The 19,296-nt window shown below is 40.5% G+C and overlaps 1 protein-coding gene and 1 long non-coding RNA gene across 5 annotated transcripts in view; one reads left to right on the top strand and one right to left on the bottom strand.

Annotated features, from left to right (window-relative positions):
- Positions 1–19,296, bottom strand: part of LOC126395185 (uncharacterized) — a 523,086-nt gene that overhangs the window by 106,379 nt on the left and 397,411 nt on the right. The window lies entirely within an intron of this gene.
- The window catches only part of sptan1 (spectrin alpha, non-erythrocytic 1), a 44,369-nt gene continuing 26,290 nt past the window's right edge, over positions 1,218–19,296 (top strand). For all 4 annotated transcript variants that reach the window (XM_050052394.1, XM_050052392.1, XM_050052393.1 and 1 more), the window contains exons 1-16: positions 1,218–1,314; positions 11,095–11,334; positions 11,552–11,677; positions 12,241–12,381; positions 13,054–13,334; positions 13,478–13,622; positions 13,724–13,878; positions 14,103–14,238; positions 14,391–14,492; positions 15,314–15,451; positions 15,568–15,678; positions 15,857–15,934; positions 16,071–16,226; positions 17,211–17,415; positions 18,703–18,884; positions 18,997–19,240. In XM_050052394.1, the coding sequence (XP_049908351.1) occupies positions 11,098–11,334; positions 11,552–11,677; positions 12,241–12,381; positions 13,054–13,334; positions 13,478–13,622; positions 13,724–13,878; positions 14,103–14,238; positions 14,391–14,492; positions 15,314–15,451; positions 15,568–15,678; positions 15,857–15,934; positions 16,071–16,226; positions 17,211–17,415; positions 18,703–18,884; positions 18,997–19,240 (2,437 nt within the window). In that variant the 5' untranslated portion in view covers positions 1,218–1,314; positions 11,095–11,097. The remainder of the gene's footprint in view (positions 1,315–11,094; positions 11,335–11,551; positions 11,678–12,240; positions 12,382–13,053; positions 13,335–13,477; positions 13,623–13,723; positions 13,879–14,102; positions 14,239–14,390; positions 14,493–15,313; positions 15,452–15,567; positions 15,679–15,856; positions 15,935–16,070; positions 16,227–17,210; positions 17,416–18,702; positions 18,885–18,996; positions 19,241–19,296) is intronic.

Here is a 19,296-nt window from a genome sequence, read left to right as displayed (position 1 = left end):
CGTATTATCCCGTAGCAGTTTGTCTACGAGAAGCCTCATCCCACCAGTCTTTGTTGAGTTTAGCTTAAAAAACTTGTTGAAATTTACAAAGTTTAAGTGAACTTAACACAAAATAGTCAGTTTGAAAGATATAGGTTGAAGTGTCCCTTTAACAACTAAATGTCAATTTTTACTTCACATTAGGAGAGAACAGTTAAAAATGGAAATGATGCAGGCAAAATAATTCATCAACCAATGTGTAGAAGCTCATGAACAGATGATGTACTGTCTGGTAAATCCTTGTGGTAGTCAGCTGATAGAGAGGCTGCTGAATGTATTACTTCACGCAGACAACACTGGTGGTTATAGAAGGATCATGTATTCACTTTGCAGCTCAGTGTTAACTGATACTCACTGAAAGCCGGTTTATTGGTACAGTTACAGTGCATTCTGCATCAGCAATATTGTCTGAGACTGCAGGGATAGGAGCACAATGTCTCGAGATAACATTAAAACACCCAGCCCTGCACTGACGAGCACTAATTCTATTATGCATGACTAACAGTGTGCATGAGCAGCAAGCAGCAAGTCTTTTTGTCCTGCGTCATTCACTGTTTGTCTTACAAAGTGTAATGTTATTCCTGTACAGTTGGAAAGGTAGTGTAAGGGACTCTTCTTTAGTCCCTGGGGCATGACTGTGTTTATTATTGTCATTATTATTATAATTATTATTATTGTTAGTAGTAGTAGTAGTGGCATTATTTTGATCCTCCCTGAGGCTATTAATATTAATATTTTTCCTTAAGCCTCCCTGAGTGACTGGTGAAAAATGCATGACCCTCCTTACACCATAGAATTGTTTTTCGATTTTTATAACTTACCCCTTGATGTTTGAACGTTAACAGTTTAAGACAAAATCCTGGAGTTGAAAAAAAGTGTTGGTTTTTCACTCTTGTCATGAAAAGTTAGTGCAAACGCTTTTTTTTGATAAATTAGTCTAAAAAGGTAATGCCAGATCACCAGCTTTCACTTCTGATATTTAAGAATGCTGATTTTTGTCTAAACCACTCTTATTTTTATGCCTGAACACTATAAGAATATGACAGTTAGGGTTCAACACAACTGAGAACATTTTGTGTTGAGCATGTTATGCTCTGACAGTTTCGGGTATGTTCGGTATTTATCGGTGTTTTCCGTACAGCTGCAGAAAATTGCGTCACATTTGGTTGAAAAAAAAAAGAAACAGCCATACCGGAGAGCAGGCTCGCTGCATCCTTCGCCGTCGATCCGCTTGGTCAACCACCACTTAGTAAGCTCTTTCGTAAACAGACAGAGGTATGGAAAATGCTTACATTATTGTTGCGTTGGGCATTTTAAGACAGATTGATTGCAAAAGATGACCGTGTTTTCCGAGGTGCCCTGTTCTGTTAATTCAATTTGTCTTTCCTGCCTGCTCCGGGTTCGCTAGCTCGGTGGCTAACGTTAGCTAGCTGCAAGCATTCCTTTTGTTGAACGATATTTACTGTATGGATTGTAAAATTACCATAGACTGCTTGCTAGCTGCCTTTGAGTTAGATAGTATTTAACTAAATCTTAACATTATTCACCCTGCAAAATGACACTAGCTTGCATTGACATCCATCAACCTGCGTTGCTTTCACACAAAATGATTGCTTTAAACATTCACAAATTGATGTATTTAACATAATTATTACGCTTTCCGTCTTGACTGTGTACCGTCGACGTTTTGATAATGCTGGTTTATTTACAATGTTCACGTTAGCAAACATAACCCAGGGGTTTGTCAGGAGCTGCTAGCTCTATCTGCTAACTAGTAAGTTAAGTCGGCTGGTTACGTACATTTGCAGAAACCAAATATGATTCACCAATATACATTGAAACAGGTTTTCAAGCTCAGACTGTACATTGTGTGTTTTGAACTAATGAATGAAATGCCATCGGATTAAAAATGGCAAGGTTATGTGGGTGGCTACAGTAGCTGGTCGGCCATGACTGAAAGGGAGCCGCCCAGAGAAGCTGAATACCTTTGAACATATGGCCCCAGCTGTCACTCCTCTTATTACCCTGCAATTTACATGCGGACAGTGTCTTGTTCAATCATTTACACGCTATCTCTGGTGGAGGGATATATCGAGTGAATGAACAATGTGTGAGGCAGTTTTGACAATAGCTAGCGTAGATGTCTTTAAGGAGTGGGCCAAGGTTATAAAAAGACTGGTATCTCTAGCAGACCATAACGGAATATACTTTACATAATAGTGTATAGTTTGCATAAAACGGTTGTTGACAGTCAAAAAAAAAGCTGGGCTCCTGATAACGTGAAGGCGCTATTTCACATCTCTGTAACTGACTCTCCAGGCAACTGACTTTGTCAGGGTGGTGCCAAGTTCTTCACATACCAACTGCCCCCTCTACTCTTCAGAGGAATTCAGATAGAAACCTGCAGTATATATTCTATAAGATACTAAGCATCATGTAGTACCATAGTTATTGTTGAGAATCACATTATTAACCATGCAAACACTGTTTAAAAGATCTCAAGCTCATACTTACTTGTGCTGTTTCTTATGTATGGTTCTAAGGATTGGAATGTGTCACTTGTTATTCTCCAGTAATGTGCCACAAACTTTTGATTAGCGTGAGAACAGTTAATCACAGGGTGGTCGTAAAATTTCTTAAAGAAAAAAATGAATAGTTGTGTTTAAACACTATTATGTATTGTGTCTTAGGGGTCTAAATCACAAGTTTCATCATGATGTGATAAACTGATTCTTAGGACAACAATACTATACTGCGATTTGATTAAATCCAGGAGGCTGTGATTGTAATGAGACAATATCAGTAAATATGGTCATTAGGGATGCACAATAATTTCGGCATGTCATCGGTATCAGCCTATATTGGCCTTATAATGAACTATCACAGTCGGCCTACATTCTTTTTCTTAACTTGCACAATGAATGAACATTATGTACATTGAAAAGCATTCACTTCGTGTCTCCATCTACTGGTTGGCCCTCACAATAAGAGTATGCATGCATAACATGATGTTAATTACACTACAGAAGAGACTTGATGATCACTAAGATTAGATGGGGGGGGGGAAAGTGGATATATCGATATCGGGTTATCGGCCAAATGAGTTGTTATGTATCAGCATATCAGATATCGGCAAACAAATCAATATCATGCATCCTTCATCCTTATTATCTGTTTCTTGGATGATTACCATTTTATGCCTGGTGCTAGGCTGCTGACACTGTTTGAATGTTAAGGGAGGAGGTGTGCTTTGATGGAAATTACACACAAACATGGCATGGGAATTTCAAAATAAAGGCGTATCCTTAAATTGACAAAATGTAATTGATGTTTTCACTTTGCATTGATGATACTGAATCATCATCCATCCATCTATCCCTCCCTCCCTGATGAGTGTCATTGTTGCACTGCTAGATATGACTTTCATTTGTTTTTTGGCTGTTATATCGGCCTCAACTCTAGGTAGCTCCCTATCAGCCAAATGTAAAATGGCAGCAGCAGAGAATAGGAGAGTATTATTGCTGCAGACATTCATTAATTAGCCTATTCAAAGCAGAGTATGAATAGGACAGTTAGTCGTTCGGCTTAAAATTGTATGAGCATAAACTAAGTAAGCGCTGGAGCCTGACCTAATGTTGGCAAAATGGCAAAATAGGGCAGCTCTTCAAGCTGTACCACTGGAAATACTTCCTAGATATTCCCAGGGCAAATTACAAGTCCCTCTACGCTGCCTAATTTTAATTGGATCGTGTTACAGTCATCACTTGATCACATGACATATGAATATTGTTCTCCATGTTACAACTGACTCAGACAGCATGATTGGAGTTTCTTTTCCTTTTCTCCAAAACAGGCATCAAACCTGATCATCCTTCAGTGAAATTTGCTGTTATGAATCCAAAATTGATCACCGATGTGATCCAATCTACATCAGTGTACTTCAGTTAGCTGTAGTTCAAGGCAGTGTTTGTAATGCAAAGCGGACCTATCACGCCATTTAAAATAATGCATTCAGTGTGTAATAATGTTGTTAGAAGAGGAGGGTGGGGTCAGTGTTTTCTGCAGGGTCAGCTCTGCAGTCACTGGTAAACAACCTCTTTGTTTCACTCTTGAGTAATATCAATAACTTGCATCATTTGAACACAGCTTTATAGACTTTGCTGTGTGCCAAGGTCTGTGCTACAGTGAATAGAAACCTACATATTTCTCTTCTCCAAACTCCCATTTCATTGTAACTCCAGGGTGACCATGACCCAAATGAAAAATAGCCCTCCCTGTCTCTGGGGCTGGCAGCTTTGGTGTTGGCCCTGCAGACACAGTACAGCCTGCTAACTCATTGTCATTCTAGTGCTGGCATGAACTACTTTCCAGACATTTTGAGACTCTGCTTGTACAGAAGAGTCAGGTTGTTTCCATCTCAAATGTACAGTGATTCTTGATTTTATTGACTGCTGAAACATTATCATGATGAACTTCATACATAATGCTTCCTGTGAAAGCATCTTCTCATTGCGACTACTCACTGCTGATTGCTTCTTACTGACTGTGCGATCAATGTTATGCCCTACCCAGATACACAACATGACGACATTTACTAAACCCAAACTCAAGGTAACATCCATGTTTGTCTCACCATACTTCTGTGTGTTTGTGTGTGCCGGTGTGTCTTTAAGTTTGTATAGGAGAGAAGATTCGAGAGAAGTGTAGGGCAGCGGTGATGTTGTTTTGCTGAGTAAAGGGATGGGAGAGAGCTGGAGGGAGGAGTAGGGGTTACCGAGCAGAGAGAGACGCATGGGCTGGGCTACATCTTGGCTTGCTCTTTTGTACAGCATAGTCACTGCAGGTGCAATGCGTCTGTCTGTGCTGCGGAGCAGCTGAGATTTTGCTTCTTCAATCATATCAGACTCTTCTAAGGAGTGTACTACAGATGTACACATCACTGAAGACTATGACTTCCTCATGGATGTAGCCATCTGATCAGCCAAGATACAAGAAAACCTGAAGATCCAGACTAGAAAATCTAATGTGTGTATGATTTGGTTTGGTTTGCACTGTTTCTTATTTTCATCTTGTAAAGCTACCAACGCAGATCTTTCAGTGTGAAAATTTTATGTTTGATTTCATTTGAATGTCATGAGGATTTGGTAAGTGGCTGGTGATGTAAATTATGCATGTGTTTGACTGTGTTGGCCCTTATTTGTAGTGAACTAGGACTATCCTGGTCTCATACACTCAGTATGGAAAGAATAGTTGATTTTTACTGCATGTCTTTTGTTAGTGTGATATTCTTTGCGTGAAAATGAAGGTGCATTCTTTGCTTAAAATAGAATAGATTAACACAGAGATACTCAACTTGCTTTACCTGGGGGCCACTTTTGCAAAATGACTCATGGCCAAGGGCCATTGGCAAAAGCCCCTCACAGTTCAGGTGTATGCGGGGGTGTTTCTTGGGTTTGAGGCAATTTGGGGCTTAGCCTGGACCTCTTTCAGAGTCTGGAGGACCCTCTCCATGCACTTCTTTGATATACAAGCTCTATTGTGATGCTTTTTATGCACCCTGGCACCTTATTTACATTGAAAGTGGAAAAAAATGCCCATTGTGAATCAACTTATTTTCATTGTGAATTAGAAAATGGTTGGGGAGACGCCCGGCACCCTGTCACAGGCTGCTCGTTGAGTATCACTGGACTAAGGTAGAGGTGAACCCAATTTCGTGCTTTTCAAAATCTGAAAGTGTTCAGTGCTTCAGAAAACATTGAGATTCGTTGGCCTACTGTTTGATAGATACTAGTTATCAGTGTAATGCGAAGTTCACGTGGAATCAGGCAGAAGGTAGACAGCAAACCATGTATCATTTAGTTGACAAGAGCAGGACAGTAAAATTAGGTGAGGCGAGCAGAGAATATCAGCGACTGTAATGGTAGAGAAGCTGTCCTCCAAAGTAAATCACGGCATTAACAGTCTTTTTTTTTTTAAAGATATTTTTATATATTTAATATATTGTATTTTTGTACATAGATGATTTTTTTGTGTGGTATGCTATGGACCTCTCTCTGTGTCCTTAATAAAGTAATTATTATTGTTATTTATTATTAATAATTGGACGTTACCAGAATCATTACATAATTAATACAATCTCATCTAATATATTTTCTTCCGTACTTTGTAAACAATGCAACATCATCATCATCATCATCACAGCATATCGTCATGTGTGATTTGCTGTCCTGACATTCTGTCAGGCTGTTTGTTTGTTTGTTTGTTTTTCCTGTGCTGTCCAGAAGGTGTTGTCCGTCTGCAGTCTGCCGTCTGCCTGCTTCCATGTGAATGCAGCATAATAGGAGAGTGAAAGGCTATTTTAACTGGCTGGACAGGAGCTCTGCAAATATTAACAGCTTGTGTCTGCCAGGGCCACTGGTCTTATGTTTTTTTGTAAAACCTTTTACTGTAGACTCTATGTAAAATCAATTTTAGATATGGTGTTAACACTTGCAGTTGGTTTCTGAAGGCTACTATCTTGCTGACTAACTACGATTGCTTCAAACTCCGATTTAGCTAGCAGCGCTTACTGTGTACTTGTACATAATAAAATGACTTACTAAGATTCTTCAGATGCATCTACTTCAATAAACTGATTCCCCAGTAAGGTATTTTCCTGGCTGGCCATGCTGTAAACAAAGGGAATAACAGTCAGCTGCAGGTTGTACAAAGTTCAGTTTGAGGAAGGGGAAAAGACATGTTGCCGTTGTTACATCATCATCTTCATTCTCTCTCCGCTGTTCCACAGCAGGGAAATAGGCTTGCCTGGTCTCATGAGACTCTCTCATTTCCTGCAAATTCCTGTAGCTTCCATCCTGCCAGTATGGCGTCAGTATGACCCCTATTCATAACAGATGGTTCACCATAGTAACTGGGAGTTGCTAAGTGAATGACTTCATCCACTCCTCTCGGGACTTCTAATGATGACAGAGGGTTTAGGGAAGGTCATTGCAATCTGTTAAACTTCTGGAAAGATGCTGTATTCTCTGAGACAGAGTCCGATTACAGGGCGTAGCCATGCTTCATGGTAACAACAGCAGAGTTCAAGATGACTTTACACATTCTGTACTTAGCTTATGAGCTTCTATTTAGAAAGTGGGATGTATTCAGACTGGAGTTCAGCTTAAACGTGGATTTATGGTCAACCTCTTGATCAGTGTTGTTAAAAGCTGTTAAATGAACAATCCAGGTAATCCCTAAAGTGTGTAGTCATTCATTTTAATGGAGTGAATCAATAACTAGCTAGCTAAGCTAGCAAGACAGTCTGTCAGCCTGTATTTCTGGCTTTGAGGGAGAAAATTTTAATTGGCAAATTTATATTCCGCTTGTTCAAGTTCCTTGAGTAATTGTTTCAGCTACAGCTTTTGTTGCAGAGTTTGCTCAGAGAATATTTATATCTGTCTATATAGTACATAGGATATATCTGTTCCTAACAGCCACCAATTCTTTGGCTTAAATTTAAGGCTGAACGATTAATCGCATTCAAACAGACATTGTGGTGCTAAAGAATGCAGTTTTCTCAAAAGAAGAAAGGAAATCACAATTAGATTATTTAACCACATTGTTAATCCCCACATAATTTTCAAACAGTGAAAAGTAATGATAGTGGCAGTAACTTTGCACTGGCCATTTCTGTGCCTGTAAAATTGGACTTTGGAAGTGGATGACTTGAAAAGTCACATGCAGCTGGCAAAGTTCAAAGTTCCCACCCAGTATTACATTTTGAAAATGCCTGTAAGAGATGGAAGAAAGGGAATTACAGTTACATGACGACAACCATCTATGGAATAGAGGCCAGCTGTACTGCTGGCTGATATCTGTGTGCGTGGGTGTTTGCAGAAGAGAGCAGAAAACCCCCGCAGAGCAGCAGTGAGGTGTCAAGAGGGAAAACTGTTATCTACTGATGCAAGATGGGAGGAAGCACTATCAGCAGTTGCAGGGCTGTTTTAAGGGGTGTCAGAGAGCTGTAAGCAGTCCTGCTCATGTCTCATTTTTCAGATATACTCCATTAAGTCGTTAAAGTTCTGAATACTTTAATCAGACTTAAAATTGAACCAAATATCCATTTGCCTCCCTTTTATTCAGTATGTATCTAGTCCTCTAAAAATACTAGTCATCTTTACATTGAGTTGACAGGATGGCACATGGTTGTAAATATTTTGTGTCTTTGCATTACAAATGTTTTTATCACTTTGTGTTTAAAAAGTTCTAGTTTGAGCAGCCCTTATAGACAGTGTCAGCCAGACCAGTAATGTACCATTACACTGACTGAGACTAATTATCAGTGCATGGACAGTAGGTTCATGGCAGGTAGAGGTGAAGGAAAAAATAGATACAGCATAGTATTGCAGTATTTTTGTGTGGCAGTGTTGTATCGTTACACAGAGGCCAAGTATTGATTTTTTTTTATCATATCCATTATTAATATTACAAATACAACTTTTGGTAGCGTACTAATATAATACAATCAATAGTTTTTTCAGTCCGCTAGATATATTTTGCTAATAATAATTTGCTGTTGAAATAGGTCATAGGTCAACGTCAGATAACCCAGAACATTTTTTTTTAGGAAAATTGTTATAGGTTCCTGCTTTAAAAGACATTAAGAAGAAGAAACCAAAATATTTGATAAAAATGAAAATTTTCTAACATGTAATATGATCAAAAACTGCCCCCAAGTACTTAGGGGCTTCTGGCAGTAACTGTAAAGCACAGTACTTTCTAAATAAACCGTGTCTGCTCAGTTAAACTTCCTGGGATGAAAGGCAAATTATATACATTTTGTGAAAATTGCAACCTAAATCATGGTAACTTTGAAAGCTGTTAAACTGGGTTGCTAGAAAATGAGATCCCTGTGTCATCATTGTTTGGGTAGAGATTGATTTATTAATGGGACTGGTTCAAGGCAGGTTGTAGTAAGGCTAATAAATGTTGGCAGTAGCCCCTTTTTTAAACAGCCTGTTCAAGGCAGGAATCTTGTGCAGTTATTTCTCCTTGTTCTGGTTGAATATGGAATGGGTGGAGCAGTGTTGGTCCATCATTAAGCTGGCAGCAGAGGTAGTAACAGAGCCAAATTGACAAATGTATAAAATGACAGCAGATGCTGATGTGTTCCATGTCATGCCTCTTTTGCTTCCAGAATCCAGCATGATATTTAAAAACACACACTGGGGCAGCATTGTGCCAGTTTAGTTTGGGTCAGTGTAAAAAAAGCTTTTTTATTGCAGTAATACAGAATCTGCATCTGTAATTAAAAAAAAATGCTAACAAAGAGGTATTAAATGTCAAATGGCTCTTTGTATAGGGGTGGGGAGGTGAGAAGGATCAGATTCACACGTGTGACCTTGTGATGTTGAAATCAGAGGAATTGTCAGTAACATTTGTCTGTCCCCTATTGCTGACATCACTGCAGAATGAGGCTGAGGTCAGTTCAATCCCTGAGATGATTTAAGCTCTCTGTGAACTGGGACAAGTTAGGAGATGGGGGAGGGGTGCTGGCTAAAATTCTGGACTGTCATGTTTTTAACGCACTGAGTGGACAACGCTAATCGGCTTACAGTACATTCAGTGATATAATATAGTGGGGTATGTTTATGTGTTTGGGCTCACTGGGATGTTTGCTTGTCTGGCAAGCTAATGGTGCCTCTGGGGACCGAAGCATCTCTGTCCTCTGGGTCTGGTGGAAAAAGCCCACTGCAGCTGCACTGCTGACTGTACTAATCCTCCCATTGAGTGTAGACATGGACCAGGAGACAGTCTCACTATCTGTCGCTTTTTGTCTCACTATCTGCAACATCAACAAAAACCCACATTCATCTACATTTAGGCCTGACAGATTCCACACACAGCACCACCCTCAGCCTGCACTCAACTTGGACATCAGCTATTGTGCTTGGGGTTTGATTGACCTTGGTTTGGTTAGACAGATCAATATCTGTCTTTGTTCTTCTTTGTGTCCATATGAAAATGGATTGAGTCTGGCACAGAAACTATGCTGTTTTTAAGTATTTGTAACTGTTATAAACCACCAGATAACTACAGGGTGAATGTTTCAGTCTGGTAAGACTACCAGCAGTCACACCTTGATCAGTTTCACTAATGATTGCTTTAATTTTGAAATTCTGAGTGGTTTTCATCTCAGCCCTTCAGACTGTGCTAACCATACTCTTTTGATTTCCCAGTTCCCTGAAATTAAGCTGGTGTGAATGCCTATTCGAGATCATGTGTTTGTTGTGTTTCAACAAGGTTACTAGCTACACATTCCTCTCAGTTAGAGGCGACAGTGGCCATGTGGCCAGAGGCACAGTGGACAGAGAAGCTGACTGCAGTGATTCCATTGTGTAGTGAAGCCTAGGCACTGTTCGCATGCATGTGGAATTTCCGCCCCCACCCCAGTTTGGCATTTTACTGTTTCAGCTGCTGGCCCCTTGGTTGCTCAGCTTGAGACAGGATGGGGTATTTTTGCGAAGGCAAAGAGTCTTGTTCTTTGTATCCTGCCTTACAGCTCCAAGCCAAGTTTGTGTTGAAAGAGAAATTGCATTGGCCTTTTGATTTGAGAGGGACTTTAAGTTATGTGGTCTTATTAGGGATAAAATGTTAAAATGTCAGAGTTTGATGAGCATTGTGTGAGTTTATCTGCAGCTTGGTTGAATTTATGAATGTTTTGATATCTGAGAACTGTTGCAATTGGTATTTGTAATCTGGAAAAAGTGAGGGTTGATTTTAACTTTGCAAAAAGCCGGCATAAACCTATTCAAATGAACACAGCTGTCTTACTGTGATGGCTTGTTTGAACTTTTCTTTTATTCCTATTGTTATTCATATAATGTCAATGTTTGGGTGGCCTGAGTGAGTAAAATGTCAAATCACTCAAATAAAACCATGTCTTATACCTGTTACAGCTGCTTCTCTGCACAGAGTTGATCTTTCATTGATGTAGCTTTAAACAAATATAGTAAAAAAAAACACACTACATGTTCAGAACTTACTCACAAGTCTTATATGATGTGTTTCCAGAAAATGGACACCACAGGGGTCAAAGTGCTGGAGACAGCCGAAGACATCCAGGAGCGCCGACAGCAGGTGCTGGACCGCTATCGGCGTTTCAAGGAGCTGTCGATGATGCGTCGGACAAAGCTGGAGGACTCTTACCGCTTTCAGTTCTTCCGCCGTGACGCGGATGAGTTGGAGAAGTGGATCCAAGAGAAGCTGCAGATCGCCTCTGATGAGAACTACAAAGACCCCTCCAACCTGCAGGTTTGTCAGGCTGCTTTTTAATATGTCTCTGTGTACAGTATTTGAACCCTATTAGACTTTTAATTTGCCTTGGTTACTGTGCCAAAAATTGTTAGCCAGGGTAGGTATGTTTTTATTCATTTCGATATTTTAAATCTGCTGTCAAGTATTTAGTTGAACCTTTGAGTGACCCTTCCCTTCCCCTTACTATATATCTCATGTATTTTCTTGTACACAGGGTAAACTGCAAAAACATCAGGCCTTTGAAGCCGAAGTTCAGGCCAATGCTGGAGCCATTATCAAACTGGATGAGACTGGAAACCTTATGATCAGCGAGGGCCACTTCTCCTCTGAGACAATTCGAGTAAGTCACACAGTGCTGAGGATGCATATGTATGTTTCCTGAATATCCTATCCATTGTTAACCTGCTCCATGTGGTTCAGTCCTACACGCCTTACCGGACACAACAAAGACCCATAGTTACAAGTGTCAATATTGGAGAGTATATGCAAGTAGGTGCTGAGCTGCTGTGGACGTGTGACTCTTGAGTGCAGTGGAAATTTTTCCAGATCTGGCTCTTTGCAGAACATTTTCCAATCTTGTCATTCTGTTGTTTTATTGCATGTACTGTGTCTCAGAAAGGAAGGGAATTTTTTTGTCCTACTGTTGGAATTTTTAAACAGCTGTTCTAGTATAATAAATGCCTTTAAAATTCCAGGACGCAATTTTCTGTATTAGATAACACATGGAAATTTCTAATTCATTATAAAGGAAAAACTATAATGATACTGTGTCTTATATTGGAGAGGGGATGTTTGCCCACCAGTCTTTAACCCTTTTACTTTTTTTTCTCACATCTTTCAATCCTCATCTCCTCTTTGCATTAACGATCTGAAAAATCCTTCTGCTTCCTTCCTGTGCCTTAGACTCGTCTTGAGGAGCTGCATCGCTTATGGGACCTTCTGCTGCAGAAGACCAAGGAGAAGGGCATGCGTCTCCTGCAGGCCCAGAAACTGGTCCAGTACCTGCGTGAGTGTGAAGATGCCCTGGACTGGATCAGTGACAAGGTCAGATTTTCATCTGAATTTTTTTACAAAAAAATAGATAAAAATTGGCTCATGTGAAAAATATTACTACTGGAGTGAACAAATATTCATGTATTTCGGTATTTAGGGGCATTCTTTAGAATTTTCAATTTAAGTCTTTCAGTTCTTCTTGCCATTGGCAGAATAAAGGAAATACAGTTTCTGTATTTGCTCTTTAGCTGCTCTAATTAAAGTATCTTTTGCTTTCATTAGAAAGTTAAAAAAAAAAAGAAAGAAAAGAGCTGTCCTTATTTAAAGGAAATTGTAATTGGTGATGAAGCCAAAAAGACTGCCTGAGATTAATGCTACTAATTCATTTGAATGATGAATGAAAACCAATTTTGTCCGGCATCAACATCCCAAGAGGAAAACTTTTGATTCACCAGTAACCATAAAGCAAATCAAGCAACTAAAATTAAATTCAAGGGGGATGACAAGCTGTAGCTGTAAGTGCACAAAGAATCTTGAAGTTGACTGAATTGTGAGGTTATTCAATTCAGTTGGTAGTGGGAAGGATAAAATGGTGCCCAAATGTTCAAAGACCTTGTAAGTGAAACGTAAAGATTAATACACAAATTGATATACCTTTTAAAGCATAGACATTTGACCTAAGTATAAAATTTGCCTATGATGTTCATCCATGTCCACTTCTAGGAGGCCATAGCCACCTCCGAGGAGCTGGGCCAGGACCTGGAGCATGTGGAGCTTCTGCAGAAGAAGTTTGAGGAGTTCCAGACCGATCTGGCTGCCCACGAGGAACGTGTGAACGAGGTGAACCAGCTGGCAGCCAAGCTGATACAGGAAGCCCATCCAGAGGCTGAGCTCATAGTTCGCAAGCAGGACGAGGTGAACGCAGCCTGGCAGCGCCTGAAGGGTCTGGCCCAGCAGAGGCAGGGCAAGCTGTTTGGGGCAGCTGAGGTGCAGCGCTTCAACAGGTAAACAACATAGTATTTAAGTAATTATCTTTTTGTTGAAATGTGGACACTTGGCTATCTTTGGTAATTTTAAAAGACTCCAGTAAGAAATCTCGTTTTGCGACTGTGTAAATACAAACCTGTTTGTTTGATTCCAACAACAGGGATGTGGATGAGACCATCAGTTGGATCAAGGAGAAAGAGCAGCTGATGGCCTCTGATGACTTTGGTCGGGACCTGGCCAGTGTGCAGGCTCTGCTTCGCAAACACGAGGGTCTGGAGAGAGATCTGGCTGCCCTGGAAGATAAGGTAAGAAGATGCTTTACATGATATCAATGCATACAACACAGCCATTAAGTTAAAAACTTCTATAAACTTCTTATTGTTTCCCTTTTTTTCTCTTAATCCAGGTCAACACTCTTGGTGGTGATGCAGAGCGTCTGCAGCAGACTCATCCGCAAAATGCCTCCCAAATCCATCTGAAGAAGGACGAACTAATCACAAACTGGGAACAGATTCGCACTCTGGCCGCTGAGCGCCACTCACGACTCAACGACTCCTACCGGTAAAATACCAGACACAGCATGGTGATGCACTGTCTGCTGAGCTACATCACTGTTATCTGACACATCAAATATGTTACAAATGTTTTTTTGTTTTTTTTGTTTTTCTAATTATAAGGAAAAAAAACTTCTCTTTCACAGGCAGGTATTTGCTCAGTGCTACTGTTTAACGTTTCTCTACAGAACTCTGCTCACTCCTGCCCTCTTGTCACAATCTGTTTTTAAGGCTGCAGCGTTTCACTGCTGACTTCAGGGATCTGACCAGCTGGGTGACAGAGATGAAAGCTTTGATCAATGCTGACGAACTGGCCAATGATGTGGCTGGAGCTGAGGCTCTGCTAGACCGCCACCAGGAGCATAAGGTAATATCTCCCACAACACACCAGGTCACACAATCTTGGAATTTGATCACCATTTTAGCATCGTCCTTTGAAAAGCTGAATACAGACGAATGTGCAATGTTGATTTCACATGTAAAAAGAAGCAATGCAAGGTTGTCTTCTGTGTTTCCCAGGGAGAGATTGATGCTCACGAAGACAGTTTTAGAGCCACTGATGAAGCCGGACAGGCCTTGCTCAATACAGGACACTACGCATCTGAGGAGGTCAAAGAAAAGGTACGACGATTACAGCACTCAGATTGTACTTTCTCTTTTTCATGTAATATTATTCCTGCAATCTCTTGTACTCAGAACTCAGACAAAAGGCCCTCCCCACACAGAAAAAATTGAAACTCAGACAAAATCCATCTAGCCCAAGTTTGTCAACATAAACACACCTGATGTCACAGCAACATGACAGGGCACACAGTGAACTGAGCAGCCCTTTTATTGATATTCACTTAATATATTTTATGTAGTGTTTTGCATTGTGAAATGTACCCTAACAATGTTGTACCTGCCATTTCCATTCAGTTGACTTGTGCTTGATAGAAGTCTTTGCAAGCATGCTTATCCCCATCTCTGTCTCCATCCACAGCATAATTTGTGCACCCAAGTCGTACAACTTCGTAATTGGCTGTGGTTCACTTTGTTATACTCGGCACCCGTTCACACAATATTGAGCTGTTGGCTATTATTTAAATGAGCAAAGATGAGCAAGACAGTTGACTTATTTTGTATGCTGCCTCTCTTCGCAAATGGCATTGTGGTAATTGATGGAATGCCTCTGTTGATGCTGTTGATGACCAGAGATTTGACATATGTCGGTTTGCTGCGGGTGTCCACGTTTTACCTAGCAGGTGCACAAGAATACTTTGAGATCAAAATTTGGAATTACCGATTTGGAATTTCTGTCTTCTGACTTGCAGTGGATTGCAACATATCTGACTGTGGTTACATTAGCACACTAACATGTATTATGTTTTAACATTGAACATGTTTATAACAGTGTGTTGTGTTGTGTTGTCTTGTCTTGTCTTGTCTTGTCTTGTGCGTAGCTGGGCATCCTTGCTGAAGAGAAGGAGTCTCTGCTGGAGTTGTGGGAGGTTCGTAGGCAGCAGTATGAGCAATGTATGGACCTGCAACTCTTCTACAGGGACACTGAGCAAGTTGACAACTGGATGAGCAAGCAAGAGGTAACCTGACATACCAACTGACACCAAAACCTTAGTTCAAGAAAGAATAACCCCCCCTGCATATTGTATGGTTGATGTGATGTGCCATGTTTTAATGTTGTATGTGCATTGTTTAGGCTTTCCTCTTGAATGAAGACCTTGGTGACTCCCTGGACAGTGTAGAGGCACTGCTGAAGAAACACGAGGACTTTGAGAAGTCACTTAGTGCCCAGGAAGAGAAGATCACTGTAAGTTACTCCAGTTTGTCCACTTTGCCACATCCACATTCCACCTCTCTTAAGCAAGGATTTCATTACTACTGCATGGGAGTTGTACAGTCACTGCCAGATTTTATGCAGTTGTCTCTAGAGTTGTATTGTTAATAATAGGACATCTTTTAAATCTCCTTGTCTTGTACATCTCCAGGCCCTGGATGAGTTTGCCACCAAACTAATCCAGAACAACCATTATGCCAAAGAGGATGTGGCTACTCGCAGAGATGCTGTAAGTACCCTTAAATGAAATGTATGAACCACCTCAAGTATGAGCACTGAATGCTACAGCAGCTGGCATGATTTTGTAACTTATCTCACTGCAAACTCAAAAGCAACCTGTTTTCTCTCCCTTCTCACATTTATAGCTCCTCAACCGTCGTAATGCCCTGCATGAGCGTGCTCAGTCTCGTCGTGCTGCTTTGGAGGACTCTTTCCACCTGCAGCAGTTCTTCAGGGACTCCGATGAGCTCAAGAGCTGGATCAATGAGAAGATGAAGACTGCCACAGACGAAGCTTACAAGGTATTTCATTAAAGCATTGGAGATGTTGTTGTGCAGAGATGTGTCCTCCATTTTGAAATGTTTGTACATCCCTTTGTGTTTCTCAAAGTCAAGGATCCTTCCTTGGTAGGACAGGTCCTTCTAAGGAAGGATCCTACAGAGGCAGGGCGAGAGTCCTTCCTAGCATTAAGTGAACACACATTGGAACAGGTGCCCCCAAGTGTTTTGGGATAAAGCTTTGACAGTGGGAGGGATAATCCTTGTTTTCACTGAATATGCAAAAGTTGCTGTTCACAGGTGAGGCCAGGTAAAGCCCCCACAAACACTCATAGACACATTCACACCCTGATTCCTTTTCAGAGTGCAGTTAAGACAACATATGAAAAAAGTCCTACATCACCACAGCAACTACAGTATGTACACAGATTCACACACAGAATCACAGAGTGATTTTAAACTGTTCCAGATTTCATATTTGTATCACCGCAAACGCAGCTACAATAATACCTAAATAATATATATCTAAATCACGTTATTTATAGAAGCTCATTATCTGGCAGTGGACACATTTGATAGTTTAAAACTATAGGGCTTCTGCCAATATTGTTTTCATGCCTTTATGCTAAAAACTCCTAGAGACATTATTCCAAGTAAATGCTATATTTATCTAAATCCTACTGAGCTCCGCTGGGGCAGATTTCATTGAAGAGGCCCCGCCTTCCCTTCCAGCAAATCATGTGCAAAGAATTGTGGGTACTTTATACCCACTGAGGATGCACCCATGCATCTTTGAAATTTCTCTGAAAGAAGGACGCAGTCCTTGGTAGAATTTGAAGGTTCCTTGACATTGGAACAGTCCTTAGGTGGGATTTGATGACGTAGCATCCTTCAAATTCGGCCATTTAAGGATCCTTCCTTGACTTTGAGAAACACCCCCTGTGTCATGCCCACTGTTTCTGACCATTCCATTCTCCAACCTCTGTGCCTCTGCTCTCTTGACAACAGGACCCCTCCAACCTGCAGGGCAAGGTGCAGAAACACCAGGCTTTTGAAGCTGAGCTGTCAGCCAATCAGAGCCGCATTGATGCCCTGCAGAAGTCTGGCCAGGAGCTGCTGGATGGAAAGCATTACGCCTCCACTGAGGTGGCTGGCCGCATGGAGGAGGTCAGCTCCCAGTGGAAGAAACTGCTGGAGGCTACCGAGCTCAAAGGTACTGGCTATAGGAAAGCTTGGGTTGACCACTTCTGAACTGAACTGAAGATAATGGAAGTGCTGCAGTATATGGATAGTTTTGATTTCATCCAGGTTCAAATTTAATATTGTCAAATGTGAAATTTTCTATCATATATGGCAGTACTACTGTATATAGTGTACTATACACATTAGTAAACATTTATGGTCAAACAACCACACAACCAGCACACAAGAACAGCACATATGAAACCTGACAACTGCATCAATCAAGCAACAATTAAAAACAATTACAAAATTCATTTAAAAAATTATTAAAAAATAATAAATGTTTAAAATCTCCAAAAGAAATTAAAGGATCTAGCCTGAGGACAGTTTGGAGTTTCTCCCATTTAAAATGTGCATAGTACCTGAAACTAGTTCTGCCAAGATGAAGGAAATGGAATATCGGAGGTTCAGTAGTTACTGGATCGTGTACTGCTAGTTAGAAGATTTCAGAGAGAGAAGAGTTTGGATTTCAATAGTGGAGCTTTATTGATTAATATTATGAGATGGTTATTTTTTCTTGTCCGTAAGGAAGTCCGTACAGGTGTGTGACACAGCAGTGATGACCACAAAATTTGTCATAAGTGATGAAGCGTAATGCACTGATAGATGGGGTTTAACCATTGATTTCCAATCCAATCCCGCTTTATTTCTTAAGCACCTTAAAAACAACCACAGCTGAAACAAAGTGCTGTACATCAAGAATAAATAAAATATTAAAACATAGGACATAAAAAAATAAACAATAACACAATGAATCAAAACAATTAAATACAACTACACAGTACAATATGACACAAAAAGAAACAACAGTCATACCATGAAAGTAATAAAACAAATAAAAGCAATTTCATACAATAAAAGCAATAAAAACAAAGATGTTTGAGGATGTTGCTGCATTACAGCAGTTCAAAAAGACAGAAACTCGAACACACAATCATGTTTGTTTTTTCAGTTTCTGGCGAAATCTTTAATATGAATCTTGAATGGTAAACCAAACCCAGAGTCTGGGTTGGAGTGGAACCAGGGTCATATAAAATTGCGTCATCTGCTATGTAATGTAGCACTGTAGTACTGATGAGGATGAATAATGTTATATATATATATATATATATATATATATATATATACATATATACATATATATAAGTAAATAGCAGTGGACCAAGAATAAACCCGTGCAGCACCCCATTGCTGATGACATGTGAACAGTCTGAGCTGAGTTTTGATTGCAAGTTTTATTTCTGCTATTTAACTTTAGGCATCAAGCTCCGTGAGGCCAACCAGCAACAGCAGTTCAACAGGAACGTAGAGGACATTGAGCTGTGGCTGTATGAAGTTGAGGGCCACCTAGCTTCAGACGACTATGGAAAAGACCTGACCAGTGTCCAGAACCTGCAAAAGAAACATGCACTGTTGGAGGCTGATGTGGCCGCTCACCAGGTACCAAATGCTAGACATACATCATGAAGGCATACCTAGGAATTATAGATGCTAGCCCTTTTCTTTCGCTCAAAATAGTTGAAAAGCAAATGTGTGGATTTTTCTCTCTCAGGATCGCATTGATGGCATAACAATCCAGGCTCGCCAGTTCCAAGATGCTGGACACTTTGATGCTGACAACATTCGCAAGAAACAAGAGGCTTTAGTGGTGCGTTATGACGCTTTGCGCGAGCCTATGGCTGCACGCAAGCAGAAACTGTCTGACTCTCTGAGGCTCCAGCAGCTGTTCAGAGATGTGGAGGACGAGGAGACTTGGATCCGTGAGAAAGAGCCCATTGCTGCCTCTACTAACAGAGGTAAAACTTTTCAGCCATATTTGCTAGTACCATAAAATGAAAAATGTTGTGGTCGA

Source organism: Epinephelus moara, chromosome 9 (assembly GCF_006386435.1).
Source record: "Epinephelus moara isolate mb chromosome 9, YSFRI_EMoa_1.0, whole genome shotgun sequence".
NCBI lineage: Eukaryota > Metazoa > Chordata > Actinopteri > Perciformes > Serranidae > Epinephelus > Epinephelus moara.
Note: the sequence above shows the minus strand (reverse complement) of the source record. Positions and strands in the feature narration are given on the sequence as shown.